The sequence below is a fragment of the Calypte anna genome, chromosome Z, assembly GCF_003957555.1.
Source record: "Calypte anna isolate BGI_N300 chromosome Z, bCalAnn1_v1.p, whole genome shotgun sequence".
Taxonomy (NCBI): domain Eukaryota; kingdom Metazoa; phylum Chordata; class Aves; order Apodiformes; family Trochilidae; genus Calypte; species Calypte anna.
In genome coordinates this window covers 50,915,269-50,933,858 of record NC_044274.1, presented here as the reverse complement: position 1 = coordinate 50,933,858, position 18,590 = coordinate 50,915,269, and the positions used below count along the sequence as shown (strand labels likewise).

Genomic DNA, 18,590 nt, shown 5'->3' with positions numbered 1-18,590 from the left:
CAGATGCTAGAATTGACCAAACAGAGTATTCCATCCCATATACGTCACACTCTGTATAAATTTGATGGATTTCCGGATTTCCTGATTTCCTGCTTCCCTTCCTTCACCCGGCATCCTGGAAGGATCCCGTCCGTTCGCCTGCCTGTGGTCCTGATCCGTGCCAGCCCGTATCTGTGTGTTCCTGCCTCCAGTTCCCGACTGCTGCCGACTCCAGGAGTCCAGCCTGGACTTTCCCAGGGCTGCCCTGAAGCCTTGGTGGTGACGTGAGAGTTACTGGGGGAAAGTGGTGAGGAATGTGGTTTCCATTTTCCTGTATATTTGTATATATTTAGTAATTTTTCCTGTTTATCATTACTCTTTCATTAAAGTTGTGTAGCTTAGTTTCCAACCCATAAGTCTCTCTCCCTTATTCTCTCTCCTTTCTTTATCAAGGAGGAGAGAGAGGTTAATAGAGAGCGTCTGTTATTTGGTTTAATTGCTGGGCCAGTGTTAAACCGTGACACAACTGCTTATCTAAGGCATACTAAAACACAAGCTTCTGCCAATCTAGCCTTTTAATACTGTATGAAACCTTACTGTTGCAGTGCAAGAATTAAATGCCAACAGCCCCTAACAGCACTACCAGCTTGGCACAGGAACTGAGTCTACATTTGAAAACTATAGTATTTGAATGTTTATAAATCAGACAGATATTAATCATCCATAGACTTTGCTAATCTTGAAGGAAACCTTCACCAGCAAAAGTAACCATTAATAAATGCTCTTACACTATGAATTTACTACAACCTTCCTTATATTCCCCTCCAGTAAGTGAAGATAAGCAGAAAGTAAATTAAAACTATATAAATTGGAGGCCAAAAGCAACTGACTGTCCTGGACATAAATTATTCCTTTTACTACAGCACAACTGCTCATAGCTGTGGGCTGTTACTTAAACAAATACCCAAAATACCTGATGGCACTACCAATGCTTATTCATCTTCCCTTACCTCTAGCTAGCCTGTCATGTGTTTTACAACATCAGTCCCAAACTCTGAAAACAGTACCTCACCAATCTTACCTAAAAAAATTAACAGGGTAATAAAGACATAAATGTGCTTACTGTTCTTGAATCAGAGAAAGGATTGTATTCATCTAGCCCTGGAGGAACATTTCTTGTCACTTGTGTAACAGAAGGATCCTAGAAGAGAAGACAACTCTGTAAATGTACTGGACATGGATATAACCAACAAGTCAATACTTTTATCATTATATGATATAAAGCTCAGCTTTTGTTTCAATCTAAAAAAAGGTTTGTTTTCACTTGAAAAGATGGTAAAAATCCTCCTCTGTCTCCAAAATAACATAATTCCATTCTGAGCTTCTTATAAATCTAGATTAACACAGTCAAAACAAAACCCCATCTGTCATAAGGAAAAAAACCTCTCGACAGAGAAGGGAAGAAAACCATACCCTGCTATGTTGACCAATGGACTCCATAACTATACATATATAATTAGTAAAACGGAAGAAAAGAGCTTCTGTAGTTCCTGGGTTTCCCTATTCTACAGCACCTCCAACACCCGGAGAAATTGGAAAAGCATTTCAGAAAAATGAAGCTCCGGACAAGTGTCCCATAATGCCAAAAGCACCTTTGGCACAGCACTTACCTGAACTGGTAAAAATAAGGAAAAAAAGTGTGTCGGGTTTTTTGTCCAATGAACTGTGTAATAAAAAACACCGCCTGAGGTTTAGCTTGAGGCAGTGTTTTCAGGATATCTGTCTGTGCTAGAGATATGGCAGGCTCAGTGCTGCCAAAGAGCAGAAGTGCCCACTACCACAGAAGCTCTGTGTGAACAAAAATTGCCCTTATTGCATGTGCCTGGCTCCACTACGTTGTTTCTGTGCCTTAATTTAAAGTTTTTGCATCTCCAGAGTGTAAGAATGGATTAAAGAGAAGTTTTTTGAAAATTAATAAATCCACTTATTCAGTTTATATGTTTATGTACATGCAAAAAAAAAAGTGTACAGTATTTTATATGTACGTTGAATACAAATAACTCTAAATATACTATTTAACTATAACTATTAAGTATTTTCTTAATTTCAATACACTATTTCAACATTAGAAAATCAACTGGAATCGACAGAGACTAAGAAGAATTTAAATATTTTCATTTCTATACATTTATATTAATCCTTTTATTTAAGACCTGTACCTTGAATATTTACTTTTTTATATACAGTGAATTAATCTACACTAAAGTAAACATAAAAACTATTAAGCTACTAAAAAATAAAACCTAGTTTCTTAGAATCAGCATCTATTACAGTGTCAGCTTAGTCTTGACAGCAGTACCAATCTACAGATGCCTGAACAGAATTTTCTTAGTGGCTGCAGCCAACTTACATACAGCTATTAAAAAAAGAAATGTGACAGAGTATTTATCAACTCAAAAATCATGAAGGACGCAGCAAATGAGCATAAGCCTGTTTCTTCCATTGGGTACAGTCACATGTCTGTTGATGAGTCAGTTTAGAAGTTTTCACTATAAAGCAGTTTAGGACAAAAATCATTGCTTCAACAATTAAAAATTCATATGGTGCATATTTTACTCAAATTCATGTGTGTAAGCATACTTCAAAACTACCCTTCAGGTCACAAAATGCTACCACTTTTGGCAAAAGCATACATTTCACTGCAAAACAGTACTTCAATGGTAATTGAACAAGAATCATCCTTCCTATAAATGTATACAAAACAATGTTACATGCAATTCAAAATCAGCTTTCCTACATTTGACCTATACCATAATTAGTGGTTTAAATAAAGCCACCATAGTGACAGTATGTCCCACAAGTTTGTCTTATTTTTATTTACCATCCTGGACTTGAATGTGCTGTTTCAGCTAAAATCATGTCTTGTATAAACCGATGAACTAGTTCACTGTCAAATGTTCTTTCATTAAATGAATTGCATAAAATATTGTACAAATAAACAATAAAAATAAGGAAGTGTGTGCATGTGTGGAGAATGTCAGAATTCAAGTACGAACACTAGGAAACACTGAATAAAAAGATCATAAGATAAGTAGTAAATCTGACATGTGAAATAGGAATTAGTTTACTAGGCTTGTCAGTACAAGATCAAAAAAGAGAAACTTCAAACAAAGTTAATATACATAAGACAATTTCATGACTCAATATAAAGAATGGCAGAAAGGTGTATACAGCTGAAAACTGTGGTGGGCTTACCCTTGGCAGCAGCTAAGCTCACTCAAAGCCTTCCTCATTGGGATGAGGGAAGAGTCAGAAGGGCAAAAGCAAGTAAAACTTGTGGGTGACAAGAAAAAGACAGCTTTATAAAGGTGGAGGAGAGACAGAGAAAAAAAAAAAACAACAAACCTGTAAGTGATGCAATCACTCACCACCTCCCACCAGTAAACAGGTGCACAGCCAGCTTTTCAGCAAGTTACCTTGGAACATCCCCATCACCACTACCAGCAACACCAATGCTGCTGTCAAGCATGACAGTACACAGTATGGAATATTTATTTGGTCAGCTGTCCTGCATTTGCCCCTTCCCAAACTCTTGCCCAACCCCAGCCTGCTACTAGGGGGAAGCAAGAGTGCAAAGCAGACAAGGCCTTGATGGTCTGCACTGACAATGACACTGGTGCCTTACCAGAACTGCTTTGATCACAAATATGAAACACAGCACCACAGGAACTCTAACAAAATGCAATCTAGCTATACTCAGTACACATATTCTAGTACTTACATGTTAGAGTGAATTAGCAGAGCAAAAATTACTCTGTTCAGACATTCAATACGATATCACTTCCACAGATGCTCTTGTATCATTCCTTCTTCCACACATAAAAATGCTCATGTATAGACAGACAGGAAACTAGTGATACCTAACCATCAATCGCTAAGTGAAACAGTAAGCCTACTTTATTAAAACTAGACAACACTGAGTTTTAATACTTTAAGTTAAATTATCTGCTTCTAAATATGTTTCAACACTTAATTATTGGTTTGAAGAGTGCACTATTAACTGAATAACTCTGCCTGACTCTGTCTGTGAAGGACAATAAATGCAATTACTTGAACAACTAGAATAGACTCATAGGACAGCCTCTGAACAGCACTGTATTTCCAAAAAGCAGGGAAGAGTGGTGAAGGCAAATTCGGAAGAGTCCATATTCAGAAATACAATATGCAATAATAAAGATCTGATGAAACAACAATAGATATCTGATGAAAAAAAGACTTTTTTTTCCCTGTGCTTTAGACAAGATAGGGGAAAATTGTTTCTCAGATCTCTTCACACAGCTATAGTGACATTCTAACACTGACAAGTGACAGGAAACATATGCTAAGCCAAACAAGCTTACCACACCAAATATCTTTGTAGTAGAACTATATTCTATGCTTAAACACAAACTGCGAGTAGAGCAAGATGCCTCACACTGGAAGTCCATTCTCATGTTGAATCAGCAATTGCTGCATTCTTGCAAATACTGCAGAAGCAGCAGCTCTAAAAAATCGTGAATGACCTTGAGTAAAAGCTCTATTTAAGAAAAACTTCATCACCTAGATTTAAAAAAAATATATAACAATATTGAAATACAGTATTGAAATTGAAACTGAACCCCACCATGGCAAGTAGCATACAGATCCTTCTCTCAGAAAATCTCAATGACATAGCCTGGAATTAAGTAGAAGTTCATTACCTGACCTCTTCCACAAGCAGAAAGACTCAAGGAGAAGTAAACCAGAAATTACAGGAAGAGTAATCTCATAGCCGAAGGAGGCAAGTACTAGCCTGGAGATCCACATCCCTCCTATTCTTGTTCACTGTGACTTTCTCCAATCACAGAACTGTCCTCAGCATGGAAAGGAACAAGGTGTTCATAGATTGGCTGCTCAGGTATAGGCTGATAGACTTTAAATTGTGACTATCTACAGTGCATCAAATAACTAATGCCAGCAGGAACTGCACTTCATGTGTCAAAAAATTAGTTGCAATATTTCTGAAGAAATTAGACCTGACATCACAAAGAGCACAAAAAAATTACCTTGAATCATTTACCATACACTCATTGCTTTTCATTTTAAAAAATACTCACTGCTGCACAATAATAATACATTGAATTTAGAAGTTAACTGGGGTTTGATCAGTGAATATGACCAATAAATGTTGCGCAGGACCACCAGAAAAAGTGGCATTTAAGTAGAAGTTATCAAATTTTTATGTTGCATAACATGTATATTCATAGTGGTTTGACATTCTACAAGAATAAGTAAATCTAGGCTGGCGTAACTTATTTTTCCCTATTTTGTATCACACACAGATAATAAAGTTAAAATGCATTATCTTTGAGTTATTTCTGGTGTTTTAATATTAAGAAACAGAAAAAAGCATCGAAGACAAGCTTCAATAGGTGATATGCAGACACCCTTACTACGCAGCAGCACAGCTGGAACCATTTGGAGACCTCAACTTGCTGCATTATTTGATTAAAAATTGGGTTACTCTCTGCAAATACAATCAGGAATTTCTGGGACAGACTTCAAATATCTGATGTCAGCAACTGTAAGATGCCCTGTCCAATCTCCAACTGAGAAAGCTATACCCTGGTAGACCAGTACTTTTGCCCAAATTGGACCTGTTTTTGCACTAACTCATGACAATATGATTTTTCTCAGACCAGTACCAGTCCCTGCCCCTTTGAGTGCTGATCCCTGCAATTCTCATCTTGTCCAACTCAAATGTTCATTCCTTCCAGTTCACACTTCCTTCTTCAGCCTTAACTCACCCAAACTCCTGCCTGTTCAACTTGCCTGAATTTTAGATCTTTTTAACTATTAGCGATCCCAACCACAGATGGAATTTAAGAACAGGGCATTTTTCGTACACAGCAGCAGCAACTAGTGCTGTATTTAAGTCACACACACTCATTTCAGAGGACATTTTCAATATATGAGTTAGTTCAGGAGACTATAGTTTTTAGAAACCAGCAAAAATTAACTATTTTCCATCTACTCTTTCATTTTACCTGCTTCTTGTAGTTTCTCTCCTATGTGAATCTCAAAAGCAAAGATCAGCATCACAGTCTTTGAACCACTAGGAGACAAGTTGAAGAAGCACTGCAATATTTATATCTACTATGTCAGAAAAGAAAAAGGGGTTGGGGCAGAAAACCCAAAAACTACCAAACACAGAAACACAAACAAAACGGAAAACACATTTGTATCACACATTGGCCAGACCACCTTGATAACTACTAAAAATGTCTCTGTGCCAGTTTAATAAATTACGATTACGTCACTCAGATACAGATAAAATTAACGGAATATCCACTTACATAGAGGGTATATGAACACAATTGGAGAGAATGTTTAAAATGGAGCATAATAATCCAATCTACACAGCTTTTACAGCTTAAAAAACAAAGTTATCAGCTATCAGGTAACATTAATACAGAAGCAATTACCAAATTAAAGTCTGAAGAACTGGATATAACCCTAATGATTCTTTGTACTACTGTTCACTGGGAATGGGTCTAGCATTGTTCCACCATGAGTAAGATAGCATGCATAACTCGGTAATATTCTGAAAAACACCATCAGCTAAATTTAGATTGTTAGATACGATTCTGATTGCTTTTAAGTGAAGAGACAGGACTGAACTAGGATTGGTCCCCTGCAAACTAGCCAAGTTGTTTTAAAAAGTTTGCAATTTTGAAGTACACCATTTCTTTCAAAAAGAGTGAAGTGTTTATCTTATGCACAAATAATTTAACATGAAATCAAAGAGGAAAAAACAAGTATGAAAAAAAAAAAGTGTGTATATATATATACTTAAATATATATATAAAATACAACAATAATATATGCTTTTGTTGCTTTTCTTTTCCTAACTGGCACTGAGTAAGTGACAAAGTGCTCTGCACAGAATCTTTTAACTTACTTCATTATTTTTCAGTTTGCTCCCAAAGACTAGCAACATCATAACGCATATGTCAAGAAACAGTGTTTATAGACCCAATCTAAACACTGATTTGGAAAGAGATCATAAATGTTTTACAACACATCAGCAACTGGAAACACAAATTCCAGATAAAAATATAACCTAACTTCTTTCACATTTTCTGTTTCATAACTACCTTTACCTACCTATCTTTCTGCACTTGGAACAAAGCTCCCAGAAAGCAAAAGCAACCCCAATCTTATCCTCTAAACTACTCAACACGCTCAGTAAAGATGTTATTCCTTAAAGAAACTCTGATTGTTTGACTCCATACAGAACAGAATCAAAAGCCACAAGTCTATGAGGACCAAGAGTCTAGACTGGTGAAACAACCCTGGGGAAATCATGAGATCAGATACACACATCCAGCAAAGTCAATCTTGACCAACTAGGATTTCCTATGTCTACCACTCCTACTGAAAGGCTTTGTTCTGCTACATAAAAAGGATCTTTCTTTTCAGGTTTTTCATTAACACAACTTACCCCATACTCTCTTCATATAAGCCTTTACTAAATGTAACACTAATTGTACACTTCCTATTAAGAATGCATCCTGAGGCATGATTTTGTTTTGGTAGATTTTTTACAGTAACAGTTGTACTTCCTGCTCTCTATTGAGTACTTCACAAGACAACACCACTTGCTCAAAAAATTAAGCAAAAGTGCAATGGAAAATGCCTGAAGCCATGTTTGTTGATCTGTTTTTTCTTACTAGATAAAGGGAATACTGTCCATCCCACTTTTCATAAATTATTCCTGGAGGGCAAAGCTATTGCTATTTCAATTGAAACTCTCCATATAATATCTGTTGCTTTCAATATGTCCTTATGATCATTTTTAGGGAGAGAGTTTCAGAAAAGCTTAGCTTTTGAGAATAAAATTGGAGGGGGTGGAGGGGGGAAAAACGCAGTTGGCCAGCAATGCATATTAGAGTTAATTCTCCTCCTGTGTTAACTGTTGGGTTTCAGCTTTTAAATTAGGACCTGACACTTAGAAAACAGCATGCACATGAAGTATGTGTATTTCAGTCCTGCAGTGCACTACGCACACATTGCAATGTGCAATGCTCAAACGTTCAGGAAACATTTGGTGTAAATCAAAGAGCCAGACTCCCCGAAAACTTTCTCCTTTGTTCATACCATAACAAGCTGCAGATGGAAAAGTTAAGTTTCAAGAAGCTACGAAGGTTTTGATCCAGTGTCAAACATTGCTGGTTTATTGTGCTTTATTTCTTTCTTCACCATCCCAAGCACCAAGAATGAGTTAAGGCACATAAGCTTCATAAAGATCAATTAAACTGAGACATTACATTAGAAGTAGAAACAGTTTACATTTACCAATAAAAAGGAAGTCTTAACATACTGAATCAACAATAACATAATTTACCTATGATTAAAAACTGTTACTACAAGGAAGAATTATACTTAAAGGCCAGACATGTAACACTTGGAGAAATTAATGAGTCTGAGGCAAAATAAAGACTACTTGTTTGCTTTCAGCAATAAAATAAGACTGAGTAACCACTACAAGAATACTTTCACAATTTCAAATTCAATCTTATTCACCAATCAGCCATTTTACAACATTCCCCCCCCCCAACTGCCAGAAGGCAATTATTAAATAGGATAGTGGAAAAGTAGCCAGTTGTATTTCTTACACTTAGGCTCTTAGAGCCTTGCCCATTATATGCCATTATCTCATGGAGTAGAGCTTTGAAGGTATTCTGGGTTGTGTGTGTTTTTTGATAACAGAGGAGTGGCCCTAGAAGTGGCTCCTGTGAGAAGCTGATGAAAACTCCCCTTGATCCAAAGTGTCTGGCTCCACCTCTGTCTCATGTTGAGCCCATCAGTGACAATGAATGCACCTCTATGATCAACATACTCAAAAAGGCAAAACATGCAGCTGTAAGACTTGAGGGAAGAGAAGGCAAGACAAGAGGAGTACTGGAGGCGAGAACAAAGCCTGAACAGAGATACCAAGGTCGGTGAGGTAGAAGACAGAGAAGGCACCTGAACAGAGGTTTCCTTACATGCAATGGTGACGTGCCACGCTACCCCCCCGCAGCCCATGAAGGATTATGCAGCCTGTGGAGTAAAATGGTGGAGCAGAAGTGGAGCTACAGCTGTGGAGGACCTCACAGCAGGGTGATGTTACCAAAACAGGCTGTGACTCTATAGGCAGCCCACACTGGAGCACTTTGCTCCTGAGGGACTGCATCTCGTGGGAGGGACTCCAATGGGACAGGTTCATGAAGGACTCTCTCCTGTGGGAGGGATCCCACATTAGCAGGGGCTGAGGAGTCCTCCTCCCTGAGGAAGAAGGAGCAGCAGAAAACAACCTGTGACAAACTGACTGCAACCCCCACTCCACACACCCTTGCGCCATTGGGAGGAGGTAGAGATATTGAGAACAAGGTAATTTGGGCTTGGAAAGAAGGGATGGGTAGGGTATGGTATTTAAGTTTTGTTTTCTCTGTCTTGTTTTGATTTGATTAATGATTAAGTAAATTGGGGGATTTTTTTTTCCACAAGTTGAGGATGTTTTGCCTATGACTGTAATTGGTAAGTGAAATCTTCCTAGCCATTGTCTTGACCCACAAGGTTTTAGGTGAATTCTCTCCTTGCCATCCCGAACTGGGGGAAGGGAGAGCAAACAGCCATGTGGTCCTTTGTTACCAGCTAGGCTAAAACACAAAAGAAGGCTTCTGAGCTACCAAGCAAGGGACATTCCCCAAATCCAAAATCAAAAAACTTTGAAACTTCACAAGACCAAGCTTCCATCAGTCCCATCTTGCAATGAAGGAACTACTATATGCCTAACAAAAGCATCATCTCCATCTAATAGCTATTCTCAAATCTTTCTCCTGAAACATGTGTTATGTTCCTCTTTGTAAAGTTAAGTATCAATACATAGTGCAATAATACTAATGCAACACATACTAATACTTCAGTGAAAATCTGGGGGAAAAAAGCAGCTATGGCTGGTAATATATATTAAAACACTTCACAGTTTTAATAGATTACAGTGCAGTTACAGGACTAACGACATGTACCCTTGAAAGCTAATTACTATGTACTAAAGAATACTCCCAATACTATGATGTTCAGCATTAAATTATGCAAGATTTGAAGAATTTCTAACTTTCAAAGTCATGAAGTGAAAGCAGGTAATAAGGTCAGAAAAACATTTGTGTTTTATGTCCTTTACTTATTTAAAGACAAGAAATTTAATCAGGTATATTTCATAGAATTAAAACTCAGTTATACATACAGACAACAAAACCTTTGAATTCTAAAGCACAAATATTGCAGAAACACTTCAATTAATTAGGGTCCTAATCCTTCAAAAAAATTAGACTTTCTTCTGGTAAATTTCTATTACTTTATCACTTTAGCTTCGCTTCAGCAACTAAGGTATAAACTGCATAGATTCTGCTGCCACATCTATCTGCAATATCTGCTTCAGAATCAAACTTCCAGCTTGTACATCCTGCCAAACCAGATTAATCTGTGCTTGTGTGAGTCAGATTATGTGCAACATCCAAATTATAACTGGAATTACCTCTGCAGTAAATTTAAACTCTAACATACACTTAGCTCTAATGACTCAAGTAATCCTGTGACCTCAGTGAGAGCAATTCAGGTGCCTAACACCATTTTTAGATGTCTTAGAACATCTGAGACACCTGTATAAGAATAGCAGCCATGAGAGAAATACAAACGACCTCTTTTGGTGCAATAACTCAAAACTAACCAGTTTGGATACCAAATCCAGACAAACTACTAACATAATTAACACGCCATACATTTTGAAGATTTCCATGAATGTGCCCTTCCACACAAAAACTTAACAGGACATAGACCATTCTGATTAAATTTTCATCCATATCAGATACTGGTTTTGATTTTACCCAAAGGTCACCATGCACATTTTAACAGAAATACATATATCTTAGTTTTGAGTCCTACTACAGTGTCTATAGTATTAAACACTTGCATATGCTCAGAGCTCTATACACATCAGATGAACTGACCCACCACAATTCATCATACAACTCCATTTTTGAAGTCCCCATTCCACAGTCATTTATAACTTCCTGTTTCATGTTTGGATCACTGTAACAGCTCTCACACCTTTTACCGTCTGTATCAGCAATGCCACAAAGGATTGTGAAACTCATAGCTCTGCTTAAAATAATTTCTACTCTTAGTAGCACTACCATTTCCTAATAAAACAAGAATAAAATGTAAAAAAAACCACCACAAAAACAAACAAACAACCCCAAACAACCATAAAATAAAAACTACAACAACAAAAAAGAGACAGAACTAACATATTTCTATTGTTGGTGAATTGCTGAATTGTTTCACAGAAAATCAAATTCACAGTGGATTTCAAGTGACTATGGCTTCAGAACCTCTGTATTTGTATTACCTCCCAAGACAAAAGACAACTATGGTACTATGGCATCATAGGACATTAGAAACAAACAAAAATAAAGACAAAACAAGGAGACAGCTACATTAGAAATCTGCCTTTTTGTCACACAAGATTTACTCCATCCTGCTTTAGTCTGTTCAAGATTAAACTCTAAGGAATTTACTAAGGATGCTCAAACTCCTCCCAGGTAGTCAGACCTGCCTCACTGCCAAAGAAATTGCCAATACTACTGACCCTGGTTATTTTCACTGGACATGATCCTGATCCTGACCCTGACCTGACTTTCTAACTTGGGCTCAGATCTTTCTGCTCTCTATGGACTTGTCTAGCACTTCATAGACTCTTGGCTCAAAGTACCTATGATCACTAGATCTGCTCTGCTCACCCTACTTGGGTGCTGACAAACAGCAGAGTTTGTCAGTAAGAACTTTACCAACTGTGAAGTCATACTCACAAGGTACAGCAAGTGCTTATCAGGGAAAGAAATTAAATAGCTTTCATTACTAGTCTGCTTTGATTTGTTATACCTGAGGTCACACCAAATGTGTACTTGTTCACAATGCTGCTACATCAAATTACATCAGGATTATCTAGTCTTCTTTTCCATGGTGCATGGACATACTTTCTTCTGCACAACATTAATGTGGAACTTTAAGATGTTAGAATGCTACTTATCTACTTGTTTCATTACCACTTGTTTTTCAAACCAAAACACCTACTGATTTTGTTGGTACAGCATCCAGAGGACAGCTATTTACAGAGAAAAGCAACAACTTCAAAAGCATATAAGCCTTTGGGTTCAGTTCAAGTTTGCTTTGGTTTTTTTTAAGGAATAAAAAAAGAAAAAGCAGAGGCTAAGCAGCCACTGTCTCAAAATCAACAATGTTTTATGATCAATCCAAGTATGTTAATTGTTGATACAAGGTAAATTTTACAAAAGACATTTCATTACTTCCAGTAGATACCAAAACAGAAACTTACTTTTTTTTTTAACTGTTCAAAATAATTAACTACCCAAAAATACTGAGCAAATGAGATGTTTCTGCTCTACCTTTATCTTCTGTGAGAACATATTTATCTGACTCAACTTGCAATTTGCAATTCTGCAAGCAAGAATCTCTGCAGCAATATTTTTGTTGAAAGGCAATAATAGTCACAGGAAACCTCACAAGTAGATGGCAGACATTTGTAAACCCAAAATATTTAAGAAAAAGAAGAATCTATCTTTAGACCCTTGCAACAATGCTTCCTCATGGTATCCCTCCCAGCTGCCTCTGTCACACTACTCAGTGATTTCACATTAGCAGAGGAAGCGGCTTCAAAAGCAAGGAAAATGACTAACCACATTATATATAGAATTATAAAGCAAAACCAAATAAAAATTTGAGTACATTTGAATAAGATGATCATACAAAATGACTTAGGTTGAGAGGGTCCACCTAGAAATACCGGTATTATGTGAGAAGTATTTTAAAACACGCAAGTCAGGCTAAATTTAAATACAGGCATGCATTAATACTCACTAATTTTAATGCTGTTATGCCAATGTGATGACAACCATGGCTTGGCTTATATGTGAGGCTTCTTCCCCTTCAAGTTAAACACATGGATGAGTAAAGATATGCAGGTTTACCTTTTGTGGGCAATGGAATGTGGCCAAAATTAGCAAAGACTTAAGAAAGTGAAAAAAGCTTTTGAAAAAGTATGTGGCTTTCCTAAACCAACTTCTGAAAATAAATGGAATCCAGGACTGTTTTTAACAGTGGGCTATGAGTTACAGAGAAGCTGTTATAGAGTCCTTTTATTACCATGCATTGCAGATGAGAAGTAGAGCATGGGTTCTGCCTGACAGCTACAATAGAAGTCTTACCCTGAGGAGAAATCAGAATAAACTATTGCTATAGTATAAACTTTTAAGAAATGTTTTCAAACTCAAAGTATGGTTGAGGTAGGTCCCTAGTGTAGGCCTCAGAAACACGCCCCAGAACAAGTAATTTAGGCCGATGATCAATACAGCGGTCAACTATGCTGCGTCCAGTATCCCTAACCACCCTAAGTATATATTCAGCATGCATTTTGCTAAATGTTATTTTCATAACTATTACAAATAGTGAGGAAAAGCATCATATATTTTTGTTGCTGAAGACAAATTCTAGAACAATGACATCTTTTCAGTACTTAGTGCCAAAAGGTATTTAAAAGAACAGTGCTCACTACACTGGTGCCAGTCCAAGCTATTGCTGGCAGTAATCCCAATGCCAGGGCTGCTCTCCATCTCGAAGGTTACTGCATTGTGTACAACAAGTAAAAACACAGTGTCTAGCCTAAGGAATACCACTGACTAAATTCTATGACTATAAAAACTGCAATAATTATTCTGATAGACTCCAGTGAATAAGTGTCAGTAACACTATGCTTCGAGCAGCAACATGCACAGAAGTATGCTTGAAATGTGACTGCTTTATTTATTTATTAATTTATTTATTTTTAAAGGTTTCATTATTCCAGCTGACATCTGAAACGCACTGCCATATACCACGTATGTGTTTCAAAGTGTCAGCATGAAATAAAACGCTGCCATACAAATTATTGTAGTATTATTAAAGTGGTTCAATAAATTAATTGAACTGTACTGAAACAAAAAAGAAAGAAATTATAACAAGGGGAAGCATCCAAGGAGGTCAGCTCATTTTGACAGCTGAAGCCAAAGAAGCAGGTGAAGAAGAAATTCTGAGCTGTATGGCAAGTCACAAGGGCAAAAACTAAAAGCGTTAGAATACATTACAACACAGTATTTTGAGATGCAGGGCAGAACTTGAGCCTAGCCATCAGCAGCCTGCGTACTTCAGAGATAACGTACAGAAGCAAGTAAGCTTGGTGGGGGCTGGAACGAGGTCAGAGGGAAAAAAGGGTAAATTAACTAAGCTTAATTATCTGAGTCAGACTAAAGCAACAAAGAAGACTGCAGTAGTATTATACACCAAGTTACTGCCAAAACCAAAAAAATCCTCTTTTTAATTCTTCTTCACCTGAATGTACCTGAAATGCAACTTGTGTTATTTCAGCCACAGAAAGAAACGCGGAAACCTGAACATTGGAAAAGGCTTCCCCTCGTTTCTAGGGCTTCCAACAACGCTGTTAGCCTGCGACCCGCCCAGAGCTGTCGCTGCCGACGCCTGGCGGAGTGCAGCTCCCTCCGGCGCTGCCGGGCCCGCGGCGGCCCGGGCCGCGGGAAGCTCCGGGGGCGACACTACCCCTCCGCTCCGGCCCTTCCCCACCGCCCTCGAGAGGGCGAGGGGGGCCGAGGCCTCTCCCTCGCTCTCCGCTATGCCCGCGGCTCGGCGCGGCTCGCTCCCCAAGTGCCTCGACACCCTGGAAGTCTCACCGCCGCCAGCCGCCCCCTCCCCGCCTCCAGCCTCACCTTGAAGGGGTTGTTGAGGTCCGGGTCGGCGAAGGGGTTGCTGTCGAAGTCCGACATGGCTGGGGCAGGCGGGCGGTGCGATCCCCGGGTGGCGGCTCTTTGCCCCGACACTCACCGGCTGGCCTGCTGCCCCCCCCCACCCCGCCGCTGTCACCCGCCGCTGCAGCCCCGGGCCCGAGCCCGCCCCCTCCGCCACCGACCAGCCACGAAGCGACGGCCTCCCAAAATGGCCGCCCCGGAAGTGAGGTTACGGGGCGGGACGGCCCTGGAGGGAAAGGAAGCGGCAGCTCCCGGTGGTGGGAGGGAGCAAGGCTTGGGAGAATCCGTTCCCGGGGTGGGTGGGGAGGGAGGGAGGTGGGTTTAGGCACCGCGCAGCCCTTTTCTCGGTTTGGCGGGGGAGAGAATGGCTGGTGGAGCCCGCTTCTGGGGTGGCCCATGACTGCTCGGGACCCGTCGCCATTGCCTGGGTTGATGCGGGGCGATGGAGGGCTCTGTCCCGCCGCCCTCGGTTATCGGCCGGGAGCCGTGGGGAGTGATGCTGCGGCTGCCCGTGTGTGTCAGGCCCAGGGCAGGGAGGGCGCATGCGGGCGCTGCCGACGGGCGTGGCGGGGGAGCGTGGCTTCCCCTCGGGCTGCGACGCCTTGGAAGTTGAGGCTGATTTGCTGTTGTGTTCCCTTTTCTTGGCATGGTAAGTGGCTTACCAAACATGTGGCTTCTCAGGTGGCTTGCACAAAGTTTCAACAAAGACTCGGTAGGGTGTGGCTTTGAACCCCCGCCACAAAATCCTCTACAAAACAAGGGCGGGGGAGAGAGTGGCACATTAAAAGGGCTTCTTGGGAGCGTTCAGCTATTTCATACTCTTCGATAGACTTTTAAAATACTTCATCAGAAATGCTGAGAGGGCACTTGAAAGAACCTGGTGCAAATTATGCAAACAAATGGGAGCAGTTGTTTGAAGCACTGAAGAATCTTGGGTTCAGAGCAGTGGCTGAAATCTGTGTATACTTGATTCCAAGCAGTCTTTGTTGATGCAACACTTTAAAACCAGTGAATCCTGAATTTCTTTACCGTGTATCTAAAGAAATACTTTAAGCTTCATTTCAATGCATTAAAAAGAGGTTTGAGGCTGGCCAGATGAAGAGAAATTTCTGTGAGAATGCATCAAGCCACCGTTTCGCATGCCCCCCAGGGGAACCTGGATTATACTTTAGTTCCCATCAGAGAACCAACATCTCCTATTTGCTGCTTGGAGTAACTGATTTTGACTGTTCAGGATCATAGAATCATAGAATTAGCCGGGTTGGAAGGGACCTCAGAGATCATCTAGTCCAACCCTTGACCCACCGGAGCAGTTGCTAGACCATGGCACTGAGTGCCACATCCAGTCTTTTTTTAAATGTCTCCAGGGACGGAGAATCTACCACCTCACCGGGCAGTCCATTCCATAGCCTAATCACCCTCTCCGTGAAGAAATTCTTTCTAATATCTAACCTAAAACTCCCCTGGCACAACTTAAGACTGTGTCCTCTTGTCTTGTTGAAGGTTGTCTGTGAAAAGAGTCCAGTTCCCACCTCGCTACAGCCTCCTTTCAGGTAGTTGTAGACAACAATGAGGTCTCCCCTGAGCCTCCTCTTCTCCAGGCTGAGCAGCCCCAGCTCTCTCAGCCTCTCCTCATAGGGTCTGTGCTCGAGTCCCTTCACCAGCCTGGTTGCCCTCCTTTGGACCTGCTCCAGGACCTCGATATCCTTCCTGAACTGAGGGGCCTAGAACTGGACACAGTACTCGAGGTGTGGCCTCACCAGCGCTGAGTACAGGGGCAGAATCACTTCCCTGGACCTGCTGGTGACGCTGTTTCTGATACAGGCCAGGATGCCATTGGCCTTCTTGGCCACCTGGGCACACTGCTGGCTCATGTTCAGTTTCTTGTCGATGCAGACTCCCAGGTCCCTTTCTGCCTGGCTGCTCTCCAACCACTCTGTCCCCAGCCTGTAGCGCTGCATGGGGTTGTTGTGGCCAAAGTGCAGGACCCGGCACTTGGCCTTGTTGAACCTCATCCCGTTGGAATTGGCCCAGCTCTCTAGTCTGTCCAGGTCCCTCTGCAGATGTATAATATCAAAACTGGGTCATTCTTGGCTGGAGCAAAGAATCAGTTTTGCTGACCTAGAATGATACTTCTTGATGTCATGTCATTCAAAACAAAGGTTAGATTTGAAAAGTAAAAGCTGTCCCCAGTAAAGCCATTACTCACTACTTCTCTTCATGTTCCCCATAGTCCTATTCTGCTCTGTCTGTTCTGGAACTCTACACAGACTAGTTAGCCAGTAAACCATCCTTCCCTATGTTTCTTTTTTCCTGTGGACCAGCTGCTAATGTTTGTCCAAGGAGCAGAGCCCTTTTCCCACTGCAGGGGATCTCCCCCTGTATTTTAGGCACAAGCAGGCAAAGTGTAGCTATCATCAGCAATGTGTCTTCATTTTTCTCCCAGAATAAACTCTGTGGGTTTCCCAACCCACAACCAGCCAAGGTAACCATAAGCACACTTGCAGAGCATTAACATTGTGGTAATTAAAGGTGGCCAAGACAGCAGGAGATGATAATACAAGTTATTCCTGCTGTAAGAAGACAACGCATGCATCCAGCCAGCTGGGGACAGAACAGTAGCAATTTTCCCTTTCTTTTATAAAGAATCAGGACGCCTGTGGCTGAAGCCACACACTGCCACAAACACTGCCTTTTAAGAAAATGGTTCATCTACTGTGGGAGCTAGTGTGTGGGAGCAATGAACAGTAAGCTGCCGTCATGAGGGAAGATACTACAAAGCAAACACATGATATTTGGGATTGGGGAGGCAGCTGTGGAGTCAAGCCAAGCAGCATTAGCTGTCTGTGCTGCCGCAAATGTCCCTGTAGCAACTCAAGAGTGGTAAGAAGAGCAGAAGCTAAGGCAGGTGATTAAAGAGATAGTACAGGCTGTGAGCAGACCTCAGTCTCACCTTTTCTTCCTTCTTTGTTGTACTACAGGTGCCTGGCTTCTTTAGCCCTTGTCTTACATCTCTCCAATGTCTTCCTGTGTCAGTAGCCCTCAAGAAGAGTGTTACAGTCTGAGGTAACATTAAAATTTATATTTGTTTTGGATATGCGAAACCATAGAAAAGGTTGGGTGCAAGCAGATTTTATTTGACAATTGACACAGGCAAAAATACAGAGCCAGGCAAAAGAGGTGGAGAGGAAAAAAAGATATGAGAGAGAGAGAAGTGGTAAGAAAATGGTAAGAAAGAATGAGAGTGAGGAGAAATAAAGGGTAAGAAAATGGGGAGAGAGAGAGAGAAAGAGAGAGAGTCACCACCAGGGGTCTAGCTGTCCAGCGAGGTTCTTCAGGATGGTGCTGATCCTGGACAGGGTCCAGTGCAGAAATGGCAGTGGGTTAAGAGACAACGCCAGTCAGAGCATGGACAGCTATATATACCCAAGTACCTTTTGTTCCAAAGAGGCAGCTGTCAGTCAGCCAGGTTCCTTAGAAGGCAGGCTGCCTGGAGGGAGCAGAAGGGTGTAGCCCCCCACCCACTCATCTGTTTTTATCTTCTTCCTTGGTGCCATTCCTCCTCTCTTCCAGCCACTTTAGCCAGGTAGGGGTGTCCCAGCATTGAAGGTTGGCCCTCAAGAAAGGGGAGTAGTCTCCACCCATTCATCAGTTCTTATCTTCTTCCTGGTG

The 18,590-nt window shown here is 40.7% G+C and overlaps 1 protein-coding gene across 6 annotated transcripts in view; it reads right to left on the bottom strand.

Annotated features, from left to right (window-relative positions):
- Positions 1-15,116, bottom strand: part of SCAMP1 (secretory carrier membrane protein 1) — a 40,833-nt gene extending 25,717 nt beyond the window's left edge. Inside the window, exons 1-4 of one of the 6 annotated variants that reach the window (XM_030467457.1) lie at positions 14,880-14,937; positions 6,045-6,112; positions 3,235-3,312; positions 1,103-1,180 (exon numbers count right to left, since the gene is read on the bottom strand). Coding sequence is in view for 2 of the 6 variants with exons in the window: in XM_030467455.1 (XP_030323315.1) it covers positions 1,103-1,180; positions 14,880-14,936 (135 nt within the window). In the remaining 4 variants the exon portion in view is untranslated. Of the gene's footprint in view, positions 1-1,102; positions 1,181-3,234; positions 3,313-6,044; positions 6,151-14,879 lie in introns of all 6 variants that reach the window. The other 5 variants (XM_030467458.1, XM_030467460.1, XM_030467459.1 and 2 more) reach the window with 5 other exon arrangements.
- Positions 15,117-18,590: the final 3,474 nt, after the last annotated feature.